This window comes from Sarcophilus harrisii, chromosome 4 (genome assembly GCF_902635505.1).
Source record: "Sarcophilus harrisii chromosome 4, mSarHar1.11, whole genome shotgun sequence".
In the NCBI taxonomy this organism is placed as follows: Eukaryota; Metazoa; Chordata; class Mammalia; order Dasyuromorphia; family Dasyuridae; genus Sarcophilus; species Sarcophilus harrisii.
The window spans coordinates 270,155,751-270,176,397 of record NC_045429.1 but is presented as its reverse complement, the minus strand read 5'-3'; the positions used below and the strand labels follow the sequence as shown (position 1 = coordinate 270,176,397).

The window sequence follows — 20,647 nt, the reverse complement described above, 5'->3', positions numbered from 1 at the left end:
TATCCTAACAGGTTGTCTGATTTCAGACTTGAGTCATATCTGACAGCCAATCATGTGATCACAGTATAACAAAAACAAGGCTCAGGATTAACTAGATGGAGAAATTTCCTTTTCATCTAGGAAATAGCATAATGTGGAAATAGAGTCAGAAGGATTCTACATATTTAGTACTCTACACTTTAGCAGCACATATTTTCTACTATTGACTTCATGACAATTCAGAAAATTATTCCAGTAATCCAAACTCAAAACAATACTAAACTACAATCCCAGGAATTTTTACCTTAAATAGCAAAATTTCACTAATCACAACTTAGGGCTTGAATATCTTTCTTAATGTTTCCCTAACAATTAACATTTCATTTTTCCTTAACTATATTCTGGGGCTTCAGACATACAGCAAATACCTAATTGTTGACTTAATAATATGTTGAAACTACATTATTTCATAATAGCCAAGAATTTCAAATGAAAATTTATTTTATGTTTATGTGAAAATTTGTTATGTTATTTCTATGTTATTATCTGCTTTATAACTAAATATACCTCACTAAATATTGAATAATTAAAATATCTATTTTTATCTCATTCTTTTTGAAGCCCAATTCATGTGCAACAACATCCATATTAAAAAATTGCTTTTTTCTAACAACCTTTCTGTTATAATGGTCTCTCAAATTTCACAATAAGAGAATTTAGAAATGCAGTAATAACACATCATGTATTTAAAATCTGAAAAAACAAAACTTCAGATGACATCAATTGCATTTCCAAACTATCCCATAAAAATAATTGATGCTATCTTTGGCACTTTAAAGCCACCTTAAGAGTTATCAGGTATGGAACAGTTACATTCAGTTAAAGAAGTAATGTAATGCTTAGCATATGCCAGTTACTGTGTTAAGCATTTGGCAATCATATTATTTTAATCCTCTACAAGAACCCTGGGAGGTGGGTACCATTATTATTTTTCTCTTTATAGATCAGGAAACTGGGGCAAAGAGAAATAAAATAACTTGCCTGTGATTACACAGCTAATAAATTTTTGCAACTGAAATATAATTCATTTCCCTACATTTTTCCAGCATTCTTTTTAAATATTTTCAATATTTCAATTTCAATTATTAAATATTTCAATATTTTCAATATTTTTGAATCTGGTTTGAAATGAGCAAGATTAATAGGGAGAGGGTCTTTGACCTGAGGAAGTCACAAGAGTCTTTTTAGTTTAATCAGGTTTTTCTCTTTCATAATCAGAAATGTCAAAGAAGGCTTCATAAGAGGATGCTGTAAGGTGCTAACTATCCATTTTTTCCCCTTCATGCGGAATTACTTCCAAACTTCCTTCATTGCCCTATAACAATGAAGCTATTAATTTTGCCATTTACTTTTAACTTTTATAAAATTTAATCCTTATTTTTCCTTAAAACAAATTCTACAGAGTGGTACCCCAAAACTTACTAAGCTATTTCAGAAAGAAGTAAGTTCCTAGAATTATTCTTAAAGTTTTAGGAGTTCTTCCCTGCAATTTAAAAATGATTAATCTTCAAATTCCTTTATCTTCTAAAATGTTTTTAGTAATTCTACAAATTTTGATCATCTGCCCCTTTTTCTTACTACCTAATTTCCAGGGGAATTATAAAATGGAAGTTAGTCCTGCTTACTGAGACAATTGCTTCAAGTATGAAAGTTCCTTAATCTTTCCCAGTATTCTAAGCTCTCTGGCTATCCCCATAGAAGTTTTTTCTGGCTAGCTGCATTTTTAAATCTTTCAAGGTAGCAGAATCTATACAGACATTTTACAAAGACACACAATGTGACAGGATGGATATAGGCACGATTCTAACAAAGCACACAATTATAATTTTAATCTTGACTGGTTTGACTGAGGCATACAGTTGCTATTTTATAAAGAGATATGCAGAGAGGCCAATTAACAGAGTTGTGCAGTTAACAAAGGATATCCTTAATAGAATGAGCCAAGATAAACCCGGTCACTGGAGGAGCTGTAGAGTTTAAAAAAAAAAAAAAGAAAGAAAGAAAGAAAAAGAAAAGAAAAGGAATGGCAAGCTTGATTAAGGCAGGAGTCCAGAGGACTGGAGGACTTATTGGAAGGGAGGGATCAGATCAGACTCTGGAGAAATAAATCTCTGGTGATGCCTGGTGATTCCCACTGGTACTGAAGTGTCCAGTAGCTTTGTTCCATGTCCAATCCCCTTGCTGGTAACAGTTAATGTCAACAAGACAGAGCCAACCTCTAATCTGTAGGTGGCTAGAGTCAAACAGAGCAGTCTAGAGACAGGAAAGTCAGGAAGCAAACTAGAAGTTTAATTTCAAAGTAAGGGAAATGACTTGACAAGCAAGGACATGTATGCCTAAGGCTGAGGGCCAGCAAGCAAGCTCTGCCCTGAGCTAAGAAAGCAGGAAACCGTCTAATATCTTGACATTTTTTCCTAGTAATAACTAAGCCCTTTCATTGAATATAGCTCCTTATTTATCTCATACTTTCTCTTTTTTTAACTTAAACATTTTTATCCTGTATTACAACTTGTTTAGGGTATATAGTAGCCACTGTTCGGCTCCTATGTCCCCAAAGATTGACATGGGAAAAGATTGTCTGAAGGGGAGTTGCCTTGAATGGGCAAGATTGTCTAGTCCTCAACATTTAATATCTGTCTTTTGCCAAAGCAGGGTTGACCTAGAACTCAAGAAACAGAAATTATCTACAACCCTCAAAGAATTTATTTGCAATTGTGAGAGGTGGAATACATAGTTTATTTTTTAAAAATAGCTTTTTATTTTTCAAAATACATGCAAAGATAGTTTTCAACATTCACCCTTGTAAAACCTTGTGTTTCAATTTTTTCTCCCTCCTCATTTTGATAGCAAGTTATACAATATAGGTTAGACATGTACAATTCTTCTAATCATGTTTCCACATTTATCATGTTGCACAAGAAAAATCAGATAGAAAGGAGAAAAATAAGGGGAAAAACCAAACAACAACAACAAAGGTGAAAATATCTTGTGATCCACAGTCAGTTCTCATAGTCCTCTCTCTGAATGCAGATGGCTCTCCCCATCACAAGTCTCTTGGAATTTGCCTGAATCATCTCATTATTGAAAAGAGCAAAGTCCATCACAGTTGATCATGACATAATCTTGTTGCCATGTACAATGTTCTCTTGGTTCTAATCACTTCACTTAGCATCAGTTCTTATAAGTTTCTTCAGGCCTTTCTGAAATCAGCTTTCTTGCTGATCATTTCTTGTAGAACAATAATATTCCACTATATTCATATGCCATAACTTATTCAACCATTCCCCAATTGATGATCATCCACTCACTTTACAGTTCCTTGCCACTACAAAAAGGGCTGCCATATGAATTTTCCCTTTCTTTATGATTTCTTTGGGAGACAAAACCAGTAGAGACATAAGATGATAGTTTAAGAATACACAGAAAAAATATTGAGTCACTGGAATATAGAATTTTCAAGTTGGAAAAGTACTCAGCAGCCATCTAGTTCAATTTTTACTAGAATGGAATCTTCTACTATACTATATCCAACAGATGATCATTGAGCCTATGCTTGAAGACCTCCAAGGAAGAGAAACTTACCATCTCTCAAAGCTCTAATCATTAGGAATTTTCCTTGACATCAAGTCTATATTTTCCTCTTTGTAAATTTTACCCATTATTCCTGATTCTACCCTCTGGGGCCAAAGAAAATTAAGAGTTAATTCTTCCTTTACATGACAACCATTTCAAGATTTGAAGACATGCCTGTGTTCCTCCAAGGCCTTTCTCTCCCCCCCAAAAAAACAAAACAAAACAAAACAAAACAAAAAAAAAAAAAAAAAAACCAAACTAAACGTGCCCAGTTCTTTCAGCTTATCTTTATATGACTTGAACAAAAGGGCTCTTTTCCTCCTCTGGGTGCTCGCCAGTTTATGAGTGTCATCCTTAGTACACAGAATTTAACACGGCTCTCCAGATGGGATCAGATCAGGGTAGTGCTTCTCAAGACAGACCAAGATTGCATTGAGATTTTTGGCTGCCACTTCATTCTGCTGATTCATCGAATTTACATTTTTGATAAAAACTCCTTGGTCTTTTTTTCAGAAGAATTATTCTTTAACCATGTTTTGTACTTTTTACTTTTGATGGTTTTTTTTTTTTTTATGCTTCCAAGTTTAAGACTTTGCTTTTATCCTTTCGAAATTCACTGATTAATTTCAGTTTAATGCTCCAGTCTGCTAACATCCTTTTGGATCCAGCTTCTGCCATCCAGTATGTCACTTGTCCTTCCCAATCCTATGTCACTTGCATAGTTGAGCATTCCATCTATTTTTATTTCCTGGGCAGTGATGATAATGTTAAATACTAGTCTTGGAGTTAGAAGGCCTGATTTTGTCACTATTTACTAAATTGTGTGATCTTGGTCAAGTCACTTTATTCATTGGGTCTTATTTTTTTCTTCTATATAGAATGAGGAATTAGACTGGTTGACCTCTGAGGTTCCTTCTAATCCATCTCTGATCTTGAGTATCTAAGTACTATATATTAGAAATGATCAGAAAGAACCTGGGGATTCCAAACATATGCCTAATTATGTGCCTAACCAGCGTCAGAGTGATTGATTCCACTGGGCATTTATTATCATCTCTCCTGATTAGTTATGAAATGCTATGATTTTTAAATTCTGGCTTAATTTTTTTCTTTTTTCATTTGATCCAACTGATAGGAACAACCTGGGAAGAGAGAAATTGTTCAAGGTGACATAAAGTAACCCACTCTACAACCTTATCATGAGTGGTTTGCTTCTGAAGCAGAATGGGAGAGGAGTTTTGAGGTTTTGGAATATTTGTCTCTGTTCAGAGGTTAAATTTATTTTTTCACAGTTGAATTGTCAGATATCTAGTTAAAAGTCCAAAAACTCCAAATAGTGGTCTGGGAAACATTTTGGGAAGGAAGTGGGAGAGAAGGCAAAGAACAGATTGGGATCTTCAATATGGATTTTCCTCTTGTATTGTACCCATAGAAGTAATGTTTTCCACCCCGTGCTATTATCTTCTTGGGTTTTGAATCCTAAAGTAGTTCTCCTGGCTCCTAAGCAGCCTTTTTATAGTTCCTCCCATACAATACTGTCTACAATGTACTCCCTTTTCACTTTTGCCTGGAAGAACTCTTGGTTTCTTTCCAATGTTAACTCAAGTACCACTTTCCACAGGCGGCCTTTCCTGATTCGCTCATCTGCTAGTGCTTCCTCCGCTCCCAAAAAATTACTTTGTATTTATTTTGTAGAAATCTTGTATATATTTATGCATGTACATTTTGTTTCTCTGAAGAGAATGTAAGTTTCTTAATGGTAGAGATTGTTCATTTTTATCTTTGCATCCCTGGGATGTAGCACAATGCCTGGTACAGCATAAGGGCTTAAATGTTTGTTGATTGAATAAGTGGGAAGGAATCTAGGAGTTCATTAGGGATGAAATCAAATTATTAAATTTACATGGGTTGGAAGAGTTAAGTAATCATGTGTATGTTTGAGAGAGACAGAGAGAGGGAGGAGGAAGGGAGGAAGGTAAGTGAGAGAAAGAGGGGAAGGGAGAGATGGAATTGATCTCTAACCAACCCAACCCAGAATGTAAGCCCAAAAAGTTAGTATGTCAAACTTAAGTATGAAAACTGTGCATTTGTCTTATATCCTTTTGGAGTTTGATTTGAAAAAGGTAACTGTCATGAAAAAGGTAGAGGATTGGACATGATTCTCGTCACTTTTTAAAAAGTAGCTGGGGAAAAAAAAAGAAAGCAAAAGAAACTAGCTTGAAGCCAGTCCCAGATGAGAGTCAGAAATTCAAGTAATAGCTAAGTCTCTGGTAGGGAATCCTTCACTTTCTGTGAACAAAAAGGGGATTCCTTTGTCTTTCTTCCACTACCACACCATCAGCTAGAGGACTTTGCGGGAATTATTTCTCCAGCAGGAGGTACTGCATTCAGCAGGAGAGTCTAAAATATAGTTGAATTCATCCAATAGTCAATAAACATTTTATTAAGCACCTATCATATGCCAGACCCTGTGTTAAGCTTTGGAGATACAAATCCAGAAAGAAAAGAACAATTCCTGGCCTCAAAGAGCTTACAATTTAATTGGGGAAGGCAAGCAGAAAGGAACAGGGACAAAGACAAGAAATATGCAAAGCAGTATGCAGCTTCAAGATGCAAGATCTCTGGGGAAAAGTGAAACAAGTTGATTATGAATTCAAGAAATAATTAGCTCTGGCATTTGAGAGTCAAACTTTAGAGAGGAGCAGACTTAGGGAGTCCAGATGAGCAATCTACCCAAGAGAGACACTCAGCATAAAGGGGAACAACAAGAGGACTATATAAGAAGAGGAAAATCTTCAGAATCCTTTAGTACTCAAAGACATGAGTAGCTTGGCTTTACCATGTTCCCTACATATGTGCTACCATTAGCATACTCCAAGTTTATGTTCATTCTTCTCATGAATATTGTGTGTTATTTATAAGAGAGTATGCCACAGATTTATTAGTTAAGGTTTTGTACAGCTACTTTTCCTATTGGGGCATCTTAGTATTTACTTTAATTTTGAGTTAATTGTATGTAATGACTGACTATTCAAGGTAAGATTACTAGTAGGGGCTTATGAGCCATAGTTTTAGATTATAAATTCACCAACTAACCTTTGAATTTGATTCTATGGTGGTTGCCCTTTGTTCTGAAGGACCAAGATGATATCAGTATGTAAGAGTCAAGTTACAGTGTGTCTGATCAGACCAGTGCAAGTTTGGAATGCTCTGTCACAGGTCAGACACAAATAGTCCCTGTGAACATTTGGGATGGACTCTCTGACTTTGCACATCTCATGTTTCTTCTGAGCTAATTCAATTCTGCTTTGCTAATAAAGCACAGCATCTTCTCTGATGAGGGCACACCATTGCTAGGCGATCTTATACCAGAGTCTCGAATGTCATACAATCACTTCTAAAGTTTTTATGAGAGTAATGACACCATCTAATTTATATTTTAATATATTTAACATCTACTGGTCATCCTGCCATCTGGGAGAAGGGGTGGGGGGAAGGAAGAGAAAAATTGGAACAAGAGGTTTGGCAATTGCCAATACTGTCAAATTATCCATACATATAACCTGCAAATAAAAGGCTATTAAATTTAAAAAAAAAAAAAGAGAGAGAGAGGGAGAGGGAGAGAGAGAGAAAGAGAAAGAGAGAAAGAGAAAGTAATGACACCTACTTTGGAGCCAGCCAGTAGACCTTTGAATGCTAAATTGAGGAGATAGGCCAGATGGCATGAGAAAATATAGCAAGTACTCTATCAGTGTTGATTTGTTGTAGTTTTATGTTCCAGATAGCTGGGAAATTTTTCCAAACATTCAAAGTTTGGAAATCTTTATAAAATGCATTTCTTACTTCCATGCTTTCTTAAGTAGAATAATAGGTAAACTAATTTATTTTTTTCTTAATGATTTAGGGTTATCTTTGTCAGCATTCAGTATTATCATGTGCTTTTATATGAAATCCACCCTAAAATCATACTTTTCATTCTAACCATCTTCCAACACAGATATAGCCCACTCCTTATCTCTTCTTTTGGGAGCTATAATCAGCTTAATACTGCTGGAAAGGGCATACTGACCTCTTAATCAGTCTAACCATTTCAAGACCAAAAACTCCATTATTCTCCCATTAAAATTATTTATATATATATATATATATATATACCTAATACTTGGCACAGAGTAAGGCAGCACCGACATGTAGTAAGGGCTTATTTTTTTTCATTTATTCAGTTCTTCATTCATTATTGAAAGACTATTTGCCCCAACACTATATGACTCTAGAAGGATCTGGTTTTTGCTTAAAGTCTACCTTGAATAGTTTTTCTGTCTCATCCCTTGCTGTCACCTATTACTCTTTGCTGTTCTCAGGTCAACTAGCCAATGATAATAATTTCTCTCCTTTGTTTTCATTTACTAGTTGTAATCTACTGTAGCCTTGGCTAAAGTTAATTAACAAGCATTCATTAAGCCTGCAGTGTACAAGGCCATGGAGATAATACAAAGACAAAAGTGACAGTCCCAGTCTTCGAGATGTTTTCATTCTTCTAGGAGGATTAATATGTTCCACAGTTGTATGTGAGCCATGTAGAAAATAATACACTAACTTGGAGAGGGAGCACTAATAATTGGGGGAATCAGGAGAGACTTCTTGTAGAAGGTGGCATTTGAACTGAGCCATGAATGAAGTTAGGAGTTTCAAAATCCAAAAGTAAAGAGAAGATTTCAGGAATGGAACTTAGCTTCTACCAAGCATAGAGAGGTTTTATCTTTGGGGAACAATAAGTGTCCCCAATTTGGCTGGAGCTTGGAGGATATGAAGAAAAGAAAGATGAACTCAACCTTGAGAGACAGATTGGGGCCAGGTTGTGAAGAACTTTAAATGCCAGAGGAACTTGTATTTTATCCCAAAGAAAAAGAAGAGTCACTGAAGTTTTTCCAGCAGAGAAGTGACATGATTTTTAACAATTTTTCTTTGGCAGTTTTGAAGAAGAGAGAGGCTGAATGGAAGAAGACCAATAAGGAGTCCCTGGCAATCATCCAGACAAGAGGTGATGAGGGCCTGGATAAGGGTGGTTGTAGTATCAGTAGCATGAAGGGGCTGGATGCTAGAGCAGAAGAAATCAAATGCACTAAGATTTGGCAGCTAAACGGTTGTGGGATATAAGTGAGAGTTAGGCACTGAAAATAGCTCCTGAGTTGTGAAACTATAGTGTGCTGGAGCATGGAGGTAATCTTAGATTTTTGAAAGCAATTTTGATTTATCAAGAAAATATGCTTTTCAGCTAGGTGGTATTGGGCCTATAGTTCAGAAGACAAGTTCAAATATGACCTCAAACACTGACTAGTTGTGTGATCCTGGGCAAGTCACTTAACCTGTTTCAGTTTCCTTATCTATAAAATGGGAATGGTAATAATAATACTTTCCTTGAAACATTCTTGTGAGGATTAAATGAGATAATAATTGTAAAGAACTTAATATAGTGCCTGGCATATAATAGGTGATATATAAATATTAATTATTATTATTACAGGGCATTTAGGTAGCACAATAGAGGAAGTGCCAGACCTGGAGTCAGGAGGATCTGAATTCAAATCCAGTCTCAGACACTAGTTGAGTGACCCTGGGCATATCATTTCATCCTGTTTTCCTCAGTTTCCTTATCTATGAGCTGGAGTAGGAATTGGCAAATCACTCCAGTATTTTTGCCAAGAAAATCCCAAATGGGATCAGGAAAAGTGATATGATGGAACAATAACAACTCTAAAATCAGTGTTTATATTGTGTGGTTATTCAAAGTTATAAATGATTTCTTAATTACCAGACCCAATGACCTTTTCTCAATTCTTGTCCTTCCTGACCTGTCTGCTGTCTTTGACACTATTAGCCTTCTCTAGCTTAAAATGTATTCCTCTCAGGATTTTCTTGACTTTTCTCTCTGCCCTCCTCCTACCTATTTGACCATCCTTTCTCAGTTTCTTTTGCTGGACTGTCCTTGGCCATCTTCTTTTTTTTTTTCTCTTTAGTTTCTCACTTTGTGATCTCATCAGTTCCTGATAATTCAATTTTTATCCCTATGCAGATGGTTCCCACATTTAGTTAATCCTGTTTTAGTCTCTTTCCTGGCTACATTTCTGAATCACCAACTTCCTAATATACATTTTACATATATACATGTATAAATATAATTGAATTCATTATTTTACTATTCTTTAACCCAAACTCTTCCAAATATCTCTATTAAAGGACACCAGCATCCTTCTAGTCACCCATGGTATTAACCCTTATAATAGATTCAGCTTCCTTTCTTGCTTACTCCACATATACAATTAGTTGCTAAATCTCATAATTTCTTTTTCTATGACATCACTAAACTACCTTCCCTTTTCTCTACTCATATATCTACCATCCTAGTTCATATCCTCATCACCTTTACCTGTACTGCAGCTAGGTACTGTTTAGTGTGAATAAGGAATCCCCTTGAAGAGGTCTCCATATTGGAATTTTTACTGGATATTTCAGTTGATCTGGAATAATCACCATATTTTACATAATTATAACTTTTAATGGTGTGAATTCAAATACATGTGACCAAATAATTCATTTTTCTGTATTTCAGTAGTTTTCCCTGCCTCTTCTCTCACTACTCCTATCTAACTCTATCCAATTAATAAATTAATTTTCCTAAACTCTAATTCTGATCTAAAATATTAGCCTCTACTAAGTTTCAATAACTCATGGATCAAAATACAAATTTGGCCTTTAAAGTTCTTCACAGCCTGGCTCCTTCCTATCTTTCCACATATTCTGTGGTCTAAGCATATTGGCCTGTTTACTGTTCCTCATAAAAAACTGTGCATCTTCTGTGTCTGTGCCTTTGCATTGATTCTCCCCATGCCTAGAATGTGCTCTTTCTTCACTTCCACTTCTTAAAATCCCTGGATTCCTTGAAGACTCAGCTCTAGCCAGATTTTCTCAAACACTACTACTTTCCTTGTAAGGCTTCCTTCTATAAAATCTGAATTTTTCTTATGTGTATAGCTCTCCAATGGCTTTTTGTTTTCTTCAAATTCTCCTTGACCTCTCTACAGCCTTTGGCTCTCTCTCCTGTGTTATGCTCTATGTCCTCTAAGGTTTCAGCATACCATTCTCTTTTTTTTCCTCCTACGGATTTGACCACTCTTCTGTTTCCTTTGCAAGATCTTCCTCCAGATCAAACCTAAAAGATATTCCTTAGGATTCTTCCTTGCAAACTTTTCTTTTCTCCCTTTATACTTGGTTATCTCATTAGTTTCCATGGATTTAATGACCCTATCTATACTGATGATTCTTAAATGTATCTATTTTGCCCCAGTCTTTTTGTTGATCTCCAGTCTCAAATTTCCAGCTGTTTTTCAGACATCTCAAACTGGATGTCCAGTAAATATCTTCAACTCAATATATCCAAAATGGAAATCATTTTCTTTCCCTCTTTTCCTTCCCTATCCATCTACCTTACCTGTTACTATAGAGGGCAACACTATCCAATGTCTCCCTCTCAAAATCTAAGGGTCATTCTGGATTCTTCTTCATCTTTCCCCATATCCAAGTTATTGCCAAGGTCTGTCAATTTCACCTTTCCAAATTGCTTAAATGTGCCTCTTTTTCTCCTCTGACACTGCTATCACTCTGGTACAAACCCTTATCACTTCATTCCTTGATTATGCAGGTCATCCCCTACTCTGTAAACTCCAGTGGCTTCCTGTTGCCTCCAGGAACATTCTCTAGTATTCAACCCTTCACAATCTAGTCCCTTCCTATTCTCCAATATATATTCTTCAATCTAGCAGCACTGGCCTCCTGGCTATTCTACAAACTAGATACTTCATTTTTCTGTTCTGGGCATTTTCTCTGGTTATCTCCCCAGCCTGGAACATTCTCCCTCCTCCACTCTTAACTACTTACTTCCCTGGCTTTCTTTAAGTCCTAACTAAAATCCCATCTTCTATAGGAAGCCTTTTGTAACCCTTCTTAATTCTAGTGCCTTCCTACTGTTAATTATTGCCTAATTATCTTGTATATAGCTTGTTTATACATATTTGTCTGCATGTTGTTCCTCTCTTTCCTTTTTCCCTCTCCTCTCCCCCCCCACTCCATCCCATATGGGCCATGAGGTCCTTGAGAGCAATACCCAGTATTGTACCTGGCATACAGTTGGTGCTTAATAAATGTTTGTTGATTGATTGTACCTTTGGAGTCCCTCATTAGAATGTAAAATTGCTTGAGAGTAAGCTTGTTTTTGCTCTTCCTTTTGCATTTTCCCAATCTCATTCCACCAAGTGCCAAGTATAAAGTTAAGGGCTTAAAAAAATGCCTTTTCAATCATCAAGCAAGCATTTGTTAAGCTTCTTTTCTGTCCTAGGATAAAATATAAAAGCAGAAACAATCCCTAGTTTATATTCTAGTAGGGGAAGATAACATATATAGGCTGACCTTGAAATAATGTTTTTGGGTAAGGGAACAAGCATTTATTAAGCCCCTGATGTTTGCTAGACATTGCTTTTGATCTGGTAAGTCTTGGAATTGTAGAGCAGAAAAAGAGAAAAATAGTGAGGCTAATTTGCATGCCCTTTCATAAGGAATACAGTTCCCTGAGCTATGACAGGGATCCTCAAACTACGGCCCGCGGGCCAGATGCAACAGCTGAGGATGTTTATCCCCCTCACCCAGGGCTATGAAGTTTCTTTATTTAAAGGCCCATAAAACAAAGTTTTTGTTTTTACTATAGTCCAGCCCTCTAACAGTCTGAGGGACAGTGAACTGGCCCCCTATTTAAAAAGTTTGAGGACCCCTGATCTAGAATATGAAAAGGTGGGGAGGGAGGAAACAGTAGAAGGTGAGTAGTGAAGAGGGTTGGGCAAAAGAATGCCCAAGGGATGAAAGAGTATAATACACAATAAATATTTTTGGTAGGTGAGGAGAAGAAAAAGTTGATCTAGTTATTTTTGGTAACTATGTGTGCCCAGAGTTTGAGGGGAATGGCTGGGGGGAAAATGTTCTGATAGAATGATCTAGTTTTTGTTTACATATGGCCACAGAAGATTTAGTGAGCAGATAGTATTTTCCATTCTTTGAATCAGACTCCCAGAGAAGGAAGGGGCCTTAGAAGTCATCTAATCCAACTTCCTTCCCTTCTGATGTAGCTGTGAAAGTGTTGTTTCATAAATAAAAGGTGTACAGATCTAGAGCTGGAAGGGACTTTGGAAGCCATGTAGGCCAACCCTGTTAATTTACAGATAAGGAAACTGAGGCCCAGAGAGGTTATGTGACTTGGCCAAAATCATACAAGTAGTAAGCACAAGAGATGAGATTTGAGTCCTTTGAACTCCAGAGTCATTTTATATCATGTTACTTCCCTGTTTCTAATTTCAGACTTCCAGTGACAGGGTTCTCACTACCTATAGTAATGGCCAATTCATTGCACTTATAGACAACTCTCATTTTTGAGAAGTTCTTCATTATAATGAGGGTAAATCTGTCTCCCTTTAACTTTTACCCTTTAAGAGTTCTGCCTTCTAGAGTCAAATAGAGTAAATCTAATCTGTCTTTTATAACCCTTCTGGTATATGAAAAAAGTAATCAAAGGGGAAAAGGTTAATTTCTCCAGAGTTTTATTTATTTATATCTGAGGTAGGATTTCAACTCAGGTCTTCCTGATTCCAAATTTGATCCTTTATCCATTATATCACCTAGCTATCTCAGTCAAGTGTTCAATATGTATGTGTGACACAGCACTAGGTACTCTTAGAATAGACACATATAAGTATACTTCTACCTTCCAAAAGTTGGGTTTTTAATAAATATTTGTTGATCCCACTGGAAAATCTAACATCTCTGAACAGTTGCAGAGAATATAAAATTGCATCCTATATTGATGAATTAGTGAAGATGGAATTCACTTGAGAGCTATTATAACTAGAGAAACTTTCTTGATAATGAGATTTGCATCTAGATCTTGTTGGAATGATAAAACTTGAAAAGGAACACAGAGAAGGATATTGCAGTAGGAAAAACAGCATAAATGAAAGTGCAGAGACTGGAATGATAAGTATGGTATGCCTCTGTGACAATGAGGAACTCAACTAGACTAAGCAGAGGAGGTATATTCCAGAAGAATAAGAATTATAGTAGGATTTGTGGTTAATTGGTAAATAGAACAGAGCCAGATCACGGAAGGGCTTTGAGAAACTGACAGAGAGGTTGTACAGAGAGTACACAAAGTATCATATTCAAGACAACCTAATTGCCTTGGAAGACTTGGGGTGGAACAAAGAAGGAGGTTTGAGGGAGTGGCTGAGATCTATAGATCTGCCTAAGGCACTGGGAAAATACAGAAGAAATAATAGACTCCATAATATATCCTATTGTTCCCTCTCCAAGTCTATCCTTTAAAGTTTAGCCAAGGCTTTGATAAAAAGCTCAATTAGATACTTGGACCCATCTTAATAACTAATTGTTTAATTAGTCGATCACATTGAACCAGTCTAATTAGGTCATCAACACAGTTGAAATGTTGATTCTGAAGTCTGATTATTTCAGGCAGATAAATATGTTTATCCTTTTTCCTTGATAGCATATCAGTTCATCCAGAGTTTGAAACTGGTGTAAAGTTGGAAAGCTGAGCTAGACATTAGAGAGGAAGATAACCGTGGGAGATGTCTTCCAACATTATATGATATCCTCCCAGATGATCACTGTCCTCCCTTCTTATACACTTAGAAGAAAAACAGGATAGATATGTCAGATAGGAGTAGAGGGGAGATCTAGGCAATGTTGTCTGCCCTGTACTGAATAATTTCTCCAACATTTATCAACAATTAAGAATTACTTAACATAGGTTGATATTTGTTTTTAATGTTTTGCTGATGTCATTTTTTTAAGGTCCATGAAGTAGAATCATCAGCTTGAAAGAAGGCTTAGCTTCCCTTTAGAATGGTCATAGACAGTCAGTGATAATTGAAAATATTTATGTTCATATTTATGAAAATGTTTATTGTGATAACAGGCAATAACCTCGCCCCCCAAAAGTAGCCTTTTATAGCTGACAAAATAATTTTGAGTTCATTGTTGCGTATTAAATTAACTCTTCCTTTGATAGTTCAGAGGAAAGTTCTTTCACTGACTTACTAAATTGGATACCCAAGTTAAGATTGTATTTACTTTCTTTATCCCAGAGTCTTTGTGAATTAGCAACTTCCATATGTGTTTTATTTATTCAGATGCTATTTTGATTGGCTGGTTTTGAAATCCTTGACATTAGAAAACACTGCTTCATTCATATTATTTCATCTCTATATCCCCTCTGGCCAATCAGTCATTCAGGTGGAAAATGTGCGGAGAATAAAGTCAATTTTGCTTTTAATTGTTTTATAAACTTTGGATTGACATTTGCATGAAGACATTTAGACAAAATAAGATATAGTAATAAGAGTATTTAAAATTATATCTTATTTTCTGAATCCAACCAATTGTTCCCAGGTGGAACTAAGTCCCTCACTTACTGATTAGCCTAATGAGACTGTTCCTGGTTTATTCTGAGAAAGATATTATAAACAGTAAAAGTTTTCTGAGGTGAATCCTTGTTATAATGTCTTTAGTAGGTTAACTGAATAGCTAAATGGTTTTCAATTCAGAGATGTTGGACCACATGTAACAATTTATCCATTTCATTCTAAATATCTTACAGCAAGCTTAAAAACAAAGCTAATGCTAAATTAGCCTAAGTGAATGCCAAAAATTGTAGTTCTTAGTGAACAAGATAAGGAAACTGTTCCTGTCCAGTTGTTTTTTTTGAGGAAAAAATGAAGCTTAGATTTTTTTATCAAGCCATCATCTTTATTATAATTAATAACAATAATTTACAACATTTGTATTACATAAATACATAATAACAATAATTTAAATTCATATGGCACATTTTAATCAAATGAGCTAAATAGGCAAAGCAATCAAAATACCTTTAAAGTTATTGCAATAAAATAGTCAATAATCACTCCACAAAATAGTCTTTTTTAGTTGACAAAATAATTTTTGAGTTCACTGTTGAATATTAAATAACTCAGATTTCACTGATTTACTAAATTGGATGCCCAAGTTAAGAGTCTTTGTCCCAGAGTCTTTGTGAGTTTGGATCTATCTATCTATGTAGAACCCATATAAGTTCTGAGGGGCTTTATTCTAACTCCCACTCCCTCTGAGGAATTAGATCCCTAGAGTCTGATTACATTTCTCCCTAAGATTATAGGGATACTTCTAAGGGGTCAGGACTGGAGCCCCCATGGATATGGGATAATTTCTCCTCCCTTCATGCCATCAGTTGAAAATTAGTCAGCCAGCCTTGTCATTTTTAGAAAAGACAATTTAGATGATATAGATGCTATAACACTTTCCCTCAAATCCAGGAGAAGGTAGACTCAAGTTTAGAGAGTACATGTGGAAAGGAAAGGGGGTAATAGCTCAGGTTTGTTGGATGAAGTTCACCTTAGGCATGGTAATGTTTCTTTGCAGGCCTCCTTTGTGAATTAATGTTCATTCTGTCAGCTCCCCTTACAAAAAGTGCCATGAACTGATCTGGATATACTGCTAGAATAGTAATGGGAAGATGGAGAAAGCCAACAACCTTCAGCCATAAGGCAGAGGGAAAAGACCTAGCCCAAGCCTTTCCTTTTTTTCTTCTGCTTGCTCCCAGATGGTTCTTCCCGTAGGGCACACTGGATGTCACACTTGCTTCAATTTCTGGATTTCTTTGATACTGGGAAATTAGATGCTTTCAGAGGAAAGGATGAGATAACCCCAACCAGCCAAATGGAATAGACTTCCTATCTAGCATGATTTTACTTTCTCAAAAGGTTTTTCATACTTAGTCTAAGCCCTAGGATTGAAATTGATTGATTAGGCATTTTATCAGCATTTCACGTGGGCTAGAGTAATTTAAACAAAATATCAGTATGCTCTATTCTAAAATATCAATCTATTCTACACCTATTAATTGTTTTCAATGTGCTACTTGATTTCCCCTCACAACAACCTTGTGAGGAGTTGGATTATGCAAGTAGATATAAAAAAACTGAGGTTTGGAGTGGTTATAGGTATATCAGGCACCAGATTTTGGAGTTAGAGGATTGGGATTCGAGGCAGCACTGTTTAAAATGTAAGTCACTTTGGGCAAGTTAAACTATCTCTGGGATTCAGTTGCTCAATGAGCTGTTGTGAGTAGTGATGAGATTACCCTATTAAAGTAGATCATTCTTTCAGGTGTATTATAATGAGAATTCCCTTTGGATACAGGTTACATTAGGTGGGTGTTGAGGGCTCTTTCTGAATTCTCAAAATTCTGTGGGTTTGACTAATTTATCTCAAAGATCCCATCTCTAATCCACTGACTCTTAGTCCAGTTCTTTCCAGTATGCTACCCATATTTGGTATTTCACTAAAAATTTTAGTAAGAACACTAAGAACTACCTAAGAATAAGTTGATTATAAATTACCTTTAGATTTTTTTGTGGAAGTGAGGTGGTTATTATGGGAAGATGTATTTCTGAAATATTAATACCTAATATTAAATTTTGGAGTAACAGCTATAAAATTTGGCATATTCTAATTTCAGTAAATCATTCATAATCTTTCCTGTAATGTAATTATTAAGGCTGTTTAGTATGTTAGAGTTCAACCAATAATATAGTACTTAGAAAAAAGTTTAAATTTTTTCCCAAACTAGTTAAATGAAGCGTCAGGTGTGGAGAAATATGTTAATTTATGGACAGACTAGTATTCTGGAAAAAAAAAAAAAATTCAGTGTTTGAATAAAGCACAGTTCTGCCTGTCTCATATAGTCCCTATTTATGTAATCATAAGGACAGTTTCCTTAAGGTAGCTATGTACTTGTCCTTTAAATTGTTTTCTCTTCCAAAAAGATGGATTAGAAATTAAAGTATCTACATTTGTATTTTAATTAAAATAACTGACACTTAGGTCACACTAAAATTCACCAAAGATTTGGAAGAAATGAAACTTTTATCCACAAAAGAAAGAGGATAAATCTTTTCTCCAGCTATGACATACTTAAATGTCCTATATTTTTGTTCAGTTCAATTTGGGGTTGTTCAAACTGTAATTATGCATCATAGTAAAGACTAAACCATAAGATGTGGCCTAAATTTCTTTTTCCCAAATCTACATAATTATGAAAGCATTTCTTTCTTTTCCTGGACATTCAAGGGTCAGTGGGAAGGGACCTAGTTAATATTACAAAGAAAAATAATTGGAGTTTATTTAAATTATCATGAGCTGTCAGGTGCATTGAAGGAATAACATTTGCTCTTTAAAAATTCATTAAAAAACATTTTTAGGTGTGCATACATATGTATATATAAGTGAACATTTGGGCAGACAAGTAAACATTTGATTTTAAGTTAAAAACGGTAAAAATCTGTGGCCAACTGTAGCTAGATTAAAGCATTTTAAAGATATTGTCATGTTAGAATTTTTTTTTTTTTTTTTTTGTAAATTTGTAAACTTTTGTCAATTCTACTGATTCGGAAGAAACAGACACATTTAGAAGGCAGTGAGGCTTGACCTTTATATGTTAACTTCCTCTTTTTCGGCAAGTCTTCCTAACTCCATATTTTGTTCTTCCCTCTTGTTTGTTGTGTTGTTTTTTTTTTAATGTTGACAATAAAATAAGGTTTCATAAATAAGCATTTCATTTTCCAGTTAAGTCTAGGAAGTTAGGTTCATAGCTCAGGAGTTCTTAGTTTAAAAATTTACATAACAAATCGTTTGTTTTCTTGTGTAACTATATTAAGGAAAACTTTTCTGAAGGGAAAATACTAAGGCACAGCCATGAGGCTGCCTATCTAAACCCCCAGCCCCACTTCTATCTTCAAGGAGGGGTGGGGTGGGGTGGTGGTAGAGGTGGGGTGCTAAATGGGAAATAGCAGGAGTCTGGTGCCGCTTTATTTCTTTGGAGACTAGTATGTTTCTCGAGTGAAGCAATGAACTTTTCAAGTTTAAAAAAATCAAGGGCAAGAATGAGAGTGCAACAGCAGTAGACTGGTTCTATTTTTTCTCTCTTTTAAATAGATTAAAAATAAATAAATCATCAGGTCGCCACGTTTTCTAGGTGAGGCCCGAAGTTTTCAGGTGGCGATGGGGGGGGGGGCATGGGGAGGGGGGAAGCCCCGCTATTTCCCCAGGAGAAGAGCCTAACATGAAGGCCAGAGGGAGAGGGCGAGCAGAGCAGGGCTGGTGCGGGGCTAGGACTGGTGCGGAGCAAGGGCTGGTGCGGGGCTGGGGCTGGTGCGTGTGAGCGCAGGCAGTGTGTGCTGCTGGGGGTAGGCTCGCTCCTCGCTCGCTCCTCGCTCGCTCCTCTGGCTGGGAACTCCTGCTCCCGTCGCTCCCCCGCTCCCCCTGCCGCCGCCGCCGCCGCCGCCGCCTGCCAGCCCCTGATGTGATGGCGCAGAAACCCCGTTGACAAGGCACTGCTTTTTCATGACGGTGAGTTTCCCTTTGAGTGTATTATAATTTTGTGATAAAAATTTCAAGGAAAAAAAAACACACAACCTCCTTCCTCTGCCTCTTTCCTTCGGGGAGGGGAAAGCGAGGGAGGGGGGTCTGGGGGAGGGGTGCCGGGGAGGGGGGGCTCCCTCTCCAGACAGAAGAGAAAGAGGAGCAAATTAAACACCGAGTTGCCCAAACCAGGCTATTAGGTTTCAGCCCGGAGAGCTATTGGCTCAGGCTGTGTTTTTTGGGGGGGTGGGGTGGGTGGATGTTTAATGGACTCGGGAAAGGGGGGAATAAACAGTTTATTCCTTCCCCGCCATCCCTGCTAGGGGCCCCGCGGAGACAAAGTTCACAGTGTCTTCCGAGGGGTGCGGGCAGGCAGCCTGGGCGGCGGGCACGGCGGGCACGGGCTGGGGGCGGGCGGGGGGCGAGCCTGGCGGGGGTGGGGGTGGTTTCTTTCTTTTTCCGCTGATGCAAATTTCAGGAGCGGGGCGAGGGCGAGCTGGGGAGGGGGCCGGGGAGCCTTTAATGACTCATTGATTGAGCTGGTTTAAAATTAGTGGTGTGTGTGAGTGTGTGCGCGCGTGTGTGCGGGCGGGGGGAAGAGACGGGACGGTGGTGGTGTTTTGCACCCCCCAAGTCAGTCGAGCCGAGCCGGGGAGGGGAGGGAAGGGGAGGAGGGCAGGGCGCGAAGCTGCTCCTGCGGGGAAGGAGCCGCGAGGCTGGAGGGAGGAGAAGGGAGAAGGGGCAGAGGCGGGGGCAAGGGAGAGGGGGAGGGCGGCGGAGAAAGAAAAATAATCTTTCCCAATCTCCTCCCTCTTTTTCTCTTGTTCCTTCCCCCTCATCTTTTTCTCCTTCAAAAGCTCTTGGGCGTGAATCGCATTTTCTTTTTGCTCACTGTAATGGACCCCACGTTCTGGGAGGGCGGGCGGAAGGCAGACCCGAGAAGGATCGCCGCGCTGGGAGCCTCCGGGCCATTCTTGCCCGCTCGGCCTGGGGCCGCCAGCCCTCCTCCGGCGCTCGTTCTGGCCTAGGCCGGGCTCTCCTACACAGGATTCCCGTCTTGAAGGGGAGCAGGTCGGATGCCTGGGATCGGAGGCGGCCTAGCTGCCATCTCCTACCCCAATCCCGATCCCGGCCCCGGCCAAGTCCTGAACTCCGGGGCTCGCCTCCATCGGCTAGGCCCGGAGTGGACAAGGAAAGAGACCCGAGAGCCGACCCGATCCTCGTCTTCGTTGCGGCTCGGCAGCTGCTCGGCCTTTTAATTTCTAATGTTTTAAAGACGGGCTGTAAGCTCGCCTTGACGGGCCGCAGAGATTTGGGAGGGGGGAGAAGGGGGAGTAGAAAGACGGTTTGGGGTACTCATTAAGATGGCGGCGGCCTGGCTCGCCGCCAGGGTTTGTTGCGCAGTTTCTCCGTGAATGCTACGCGCCCAAGGGCGCCATTTTCTCTTTGCCGGGGCGGGGCCCTCGCGGCGGGGGTCCCCCCCCAGGAGCTCTAGGCA

General features: G+C 38.0%; 1 protein-coding gene across 5 annotated transcripts in view; it reads left to right on the top strand.

Annotated features, from left to right (window-relative positions):
- BICRAL (BRD4 interacting chromatin remodeling complex associated protein like) overlaps positions 1 to 20,647 on the top strand; it is a 110,602-nt gene that overhangs the window by 12,777 nt on the left and 77,178 nt on the right. The window contains exon 2 of one of the 5 annotated variants that reach the window (XM_031964831.1): positions 8,585 to 8,653. Coding sequence is in view for 3 of the 5 variants with exons in the window: in XM_031964836.1 (XP_031820696.1) it covers positions 8,485 to 8,653 (169 nt within the window). In the remaining 2 variants the exon portion in view is untranslated. Of the gene's footprint in view, positions 1 to 7,805; positions 8,654 to 18,820; positions 19,138 to 20,647 lie in introns of those variants that run through there. The other 4 variants (XM_031964836.1, XM_031964837.1, XM_012549088.3 and 1 more) reach the window with 4 other exon arrangements.